This window comes from Myotis myotis, unplaced genomic scaffold (genome assembly GCF_014108235.1).
Source record: "Myotis myotis isolate mMyoMyo1 unplaced genomic scaffold, mMyoMyo1.p scaffold_m19_p_48, whole genome shotgun sequence".
NCBI lineage: Eukaryota > Metazoa > Chordata > Mammalia > Chiroptera > Vespertilionidae > Myotis > Myotis myotis.
Window position 1 is genome coordinate 791,456 of NW_023416355.1, and position 4,805 is coordinate 796,260.

Here is a 4,805-nt window from a genome sequence, read left to right on the forward strand (position 1 = left end):
TCGCTCCAGGCCTGGTGGCCACAGGTTTTGCATAGATAACATTTCAGACCTCTGTCTGCCCTGCCCACACCCGGCTGGGGCTGCCTGCATGGCAGTTCTGGGCTAAAGGGCACAAACACTTAGGAACCCCCCCAGGTCACCCCCACACGAGCCTCAAGCTTCAATCAATGGACTCCAAGTGGTCAGGTGCTGGGCTCCACTACATTTTTTAAAAAATATATATTTTTATTGGTTCCAGAGAGGAAGTGAGAGGGAGAGAGAGAGAGAAACATCAATGATGAGAGAGAATCACTGATCGGCTGCCTCCTGCACGACACCCACTGGGGACCTTTCAGTCCACAGGCCAACACTGTATCCATTGAGCCAAACAAGCGAGGGCTCCACTACATTTTTTTTAATTTTAATTTTTCTCTTTTTTAAAAAAAAATACTTTCATTGATTTCAGAGAGGGAGAGAGAGAAACATCACTGATGAGAGAGAATCATGGATCAGCTGCCTCCTGCACGCCCCACACTGGGGATGGAGCCTGCAACCCGGGCATGTGCCCTGACCGGGAATCGAACCCTGACCTCCTGGTTCATAGGTCGACGCTCAACCACTGAGCCACACTGGCGGGCTCTACTAAATAGTTTAGAAATAGACTTTGTGCCCCGGCCGGTTTCGCCCAGTGGTTAGAGCGTCGGCCTGCAGACGGAAGTGTCCCGGGTTCGAGTCCGGTCAAGGGCATGCACCTTGGTTGCAGGCTCCTCCCCGCTGGGCCCGGTCGGGGCTCATGCAGGAGGCGCCCAATCCATGTGTTTCTCTAACATCGATGTTCTCTGTCCCACTCTCTCTCTAAACAAGAAAAAAATAGAGACTGTTTTTCAGAGAAGTTTTAGGTTCACAGCCAAACTGAGGGGCAGGGACAGATCTGCCCCCACCCACGCCCAGCCTGCCCACTACCGCCACCCCCACCCCGGGGCGCACGTCCCAGCGAGAGCCTGCACCCCGCGCCCTCATCACCAGGGTCCCCGCTACGTCGGGGTCACTGGGTGCCGCGCCTTCCGTTTGCACAGCCCCTGCCAGGTCCGCGCGGGCCGCCCCGGGGATTGGGTCTCGGTGCTGAGGGTCCCGCGGGCACCAGGGCTCCTCCATCCACGTGCGGGCGGCGGGGCGGGGTCTGGGCGTGTCCCGTGGGGGCGGGCGGCGCCTCAAAGCCCGCGCCTCGCTGCGGCGCTGGGGGCCATGGGCGCGAGGGGCGCGCGGGCCGCCCTGTGGGGCGTCGCGCTGCTCTGCGCGCTGGGCCTGGGCCGGAGCTCCCCCGGGGACCCGAGCTGCGGGCCCGGCCGCCGCCTGCACGGGGCCGGGAGGGACGCGCGCTGCTGCGGCTCCTGCGCCTCGGGTAAGGCGGGGGGGTGGGGGGGGGGCCGGGGAGGTCGGGGGGCCGGGAGGGGGCTGCCGGCTCCGGGCGCAGAGGCGCGGCGGGCGCTGGGCCACCTTCCCAGGTCGGGAGCCTGGGCCCCAGCGCGATCCCCAGGAAGCAAGTGCGCCGCTCCCGCCGGTGGCTGAGGCTGGGCCCGGGGCGAGGGTCCCGGTTCCTATGAGTGCGCACTGGGTCCTTGGTCACCACCCAGGACACTTCCTGTCCCCCTTGGGGTCGCGGCCGCCCTGTCTGCCCCGCCCCCTGACTCGGACCTGTGGCTCTGGGCTGTGGGCAGGGGCAGGGGCAGGTGGCCGGCGCCAGCCTGGGGTCAGATATCAAAGGGAAAACACCCCCTGAGGGGTCTTGGCTGGTGGGGCAGCCGCTGGGGCAGTGCAGGGGCGACTCCCTTGTCCAGCAGGGACAGCTCCTGGCCGCGCTGGGTGAGCAGTTTCAGGGCGGGAGGGGGTGGGGGGGGCAGCCAGGCCTCCTAGGAGGAGTGGGTGTCCAGGAGGGAGGGACCCAGCTGGACGGACGGAGCAAGGGTCCCGGGTGCCCTCTGCCTCCTGGTGGTGTCGGACAGTGGGGGCTGCCCTGCCCTGATCCCCCTGGCCCTGGAGGGCGGGAGAAGTGGGGCGCCCTGTGGAGGGGGGCTCGGCCCCGCTGCTGAGAGGGCTGTCCTGTCTCCTGCCCAGCCGAGGCCTGCCCGGAGGGGCGCTGCACGTGCATCCAGTCCGAGTTCCACTGTGCAGACCCCGACTGCACAACCTGCAAGCACCACCCCTGCCCGCCCGGCCAGGGGGCGAAGGCCTACGGTAAGTCTGCGCCGCTCCAGCCCAGCGTGGGAGCTCGAGTGGCATAAGGAAGCTCACCCACGGGGGGCGTGGGCATGTCCTTGGGGGGTGGCGCCAGCGTCCTGTGTGGCTGTCACAGCCCCAGTCAGTGCACTTCAGGGAGTCCTTCCCCCGCCCAGCCTGGGCCCCTCGAGGCGGGTCCAAGGAGCAGGGGGGGCGGTGTTTGTGGGTGTCCAGGGGCTGTCGGTCCTCAGGCCTGGCTCTGACCACACGCAGGGCCTGCACCCACCCTGACCATCTGTGTGGGGACAGCCTGCCCCTGAGCCCCATCTGGGGTCAGCCCCTTTTGGGGAGGAACAGCTCAAACCCTATTGGGGCCAGTTTACCTGATGGGAGGGGTTGGGGGTGCAGACTGAGGGGAGCCCTGCTGGTTGGACAGTGGCAGGGTCTGAGTCAACTGGGGCGCCAGCCTCAGCCCCTCCCCTCCCCTCCTGCCCTCTGGCCGCTGGACCAAGCGCAAGGCCTGCCTGGCCTGGCTTTGGCCAGGCCCCTGCTTTCCCTGCTTCTGGCCCCACCTCACGCTGCTCTACTCCTCCTCATGTCCCCCCAGGGGACCTCCACGCAGCCCCCAACGGTCCCCCCACGGCCTCTGGGTCCCCCCAAGACTGCCTCCCCGACAGATGCCTGCCCTAAGCCGAGCACACACCGGCCCTGCTTCTCCAGGCCCTGGTCCCGTGGGCATTGGAGCCCTCTGTCTGGGGGATGCGTGTCGGGGTCCACACCCCCCGGCAGCCCCGCAGCCTGTCCACCTGTCTTCCTGTCCATCTGTCTGTCTCCAGGCAATTTCACGTTCGGCTTCAAGTGTGTCGACTGTGCCGCCGGGACCTTCTCTGGGGGCCGCGAGGGCCGCTGCACTCCGTGGGCCGAGTGAGTGCTGGCAGGTCTTCCGGGCGGTCCTGGGGGCAGGGGGCTCCTGTCCCTCCCGGCCCAGTGGCCCCGGGCGGCTGAGGGCTGACGAGAGCTCTGTGTCCGTGTGTCCAGCTGCTCCCGGGCTGGCCTTCGCACCGCGTTCCCTGGAAACAAGACGCACAACGCCGTGTGCAGTCCGGGGCTGCCGCCGCCCGCTGAGCCGCGCTGCCCGCTGACGGCCGTCCTGGCCGTGGCCGCCTGCGTCCTGGTCTTGGTGGTGGCCCAGCTCGGCCTGCACCTCTGGCAGCTGAGGAGGCAGCGTGTGTGGCCCCCAGGTCAGTTGTGCCCTGGGGCAGGGGGCGGGCCCTGGCCTGCCCGCTGACCACTGACCGCAGCCCTCCACAGAGACCCAGCTGCTCCCGGAGGCACCGGCCCAGCTGCCCGAGGACGCCTGCAGCTGCCAGTTCCCGGAGGAGGAGAGGGGGGAGCAGCTGTCGGAGGACAAGGGCCAGCTGGGGCACCTGTGAGCGAGGCGGCCGCCCTCCGGCCGTGGACCTTGAGCCAGGCCCCTCAGGAACTCGCTGGCTGACCCTGGTGAGCCCGGGCTCCGTGCCCTGCTGAGGGCCCTCTCTGGCCCGGCCCTGCTCCCCTCGACGGCGGAAGCGGGTGGGGACGGCAACGGCGGCGAGTCCCCAGGTCGTGCAGAGGAGGCAGCAGCCGGAGTGGACGGTGGGGGACACGGACGGGGCTGTGGCTGCCGGCCCTGCTGGGAGGGGGCTGCGGACCCCTCGTTCCCCGGACTGGAGGCCGTACACAGCCTCGGACCTGGCTGCAGGCGGCGCTCAATAAACACTTGTCCAGGGACCTGAGTGGACGTGTGCTGGGGGGACACAGGGACAGGGCCCCGCGGCCTCCCCTACCGGTGCCCACAGCCCCTGGCAGATGGGGTGGAGTTAGGGCTGGGGGCGGAGGTCAGGCCGTTCCGGAGCAGGAACCGCAGGCAAGGCGGGCTTCCTGGAAGAGGGGGCCTTGGCGAAACCACCTTGGCCTGCCTACTCTTGAGCCCAAAGCCTAGGGCGAGGTCAGATTCTACCTCAGCGCTTCCTGGGGGCAGCAGGTAGTCAGAGTGGCCTATTTTGGGCCCAGCCCTCTCTCCACGTCCTGTGCTGGCCTCCACCAGCTCACAGGACCCCTCTCCCTCAGAGCCTGGTTCTGGGGTTCCACCCAGCCGAGCTGAGCAGTCCCTCCCTGCCTCCCGGCAGGTCTGATAAGGGCCCCTTGGCACCGTCCAGGGGTCCAGGGCGTGGCGGGCAGGCCAGTGGGGACCTGTCAGGAGCAGCGCCCTCCAGGTGTTGGCATTCCTGGCCACCTGCCTGCACCCCACATGCCCAGGCCCCGCCCTCCCCTCCTGCCTGCCTGCTGACTAGTAGCACCCTCTTGACTCATTGGCCCTTACCCCTGCCCCCCTCCCCGTCCCGATGGGCAATAGGCCAGGTGGGTACGGCTCAGAGCAGTAGGTGGAGGAGAGGGGGGCTCTGGGTGTGGGCCCATCCCCGCCCCCGGACATCGCCCCGCCCAGCACAGCACAGCTCCTTTGCACCCCAGAAAGGAGGGTGGGGACAACCTTGTGAAATACTATTCCCTGGGCACCTTCTCCGTGCCCCGGGCACTTCCCTGGAGCCCAGGTTCCTGGCGAGTGCCCA

At 67.8% G+C, this 4,805-nt stretch overlaps 1 protein-coding gene across 1 annotated transcript; it reads left to right on the top strand.

Annotated features, from left to right (window-relative positions):
• Positions 1-1,181: 1,181 nt before the first annotated feature.
• TNFRSF18 (TNF receptor superfamily member 18) lies at positions 1,182-3,966 on the top strand. The gene is made up of 5 exons (XM_036307609.1): positions 1,182-1,381; positions 2,095-2,214; positions 3,033-3,120; positions 3,235-3,437; positions 3,508-3,966. The coding sequence occupies exons 1-5, from the start codon at positions 1,225-1,227 to the stop codon at positions 3,627-3,629; spliced, it is 690 nt and encodes a 229-aa protein (XP_036163502.1). The 5' UTR covers positions 1,182-1,224; the 3' UTR covers positions 3,630-3,966.
• Positions 3,967-4,805: the final 839 nt, after the last annotated feature.

Excerpts from the sequence above, each read along its gene's own strand:
- TNFRSF18 (XM_036307609.1), top strand. The coding sequence starts at position 1,225 with ATGGGCGCGAGGGGCGCGCGGGCCGCCCTGTGGGGCGTCGCGCTGCTC. Across the intron at positions 1,382-2,094 it reads CTGCGGCTCCTGCGCCTCGG|CCGAGGCCTGCCCGGAGGGG; the intron begins GTAAGGCGGGGG and ends TCTCCTGCCCAG. Across the intron at positions 3,438-3,507 it reads GCAGCGTGTGTGGCCCCCAG|AGACCCAGCTGCTCCCGGAG; the intron begins GTCAGTTGTGCC and ends AGCCCTCCACAG.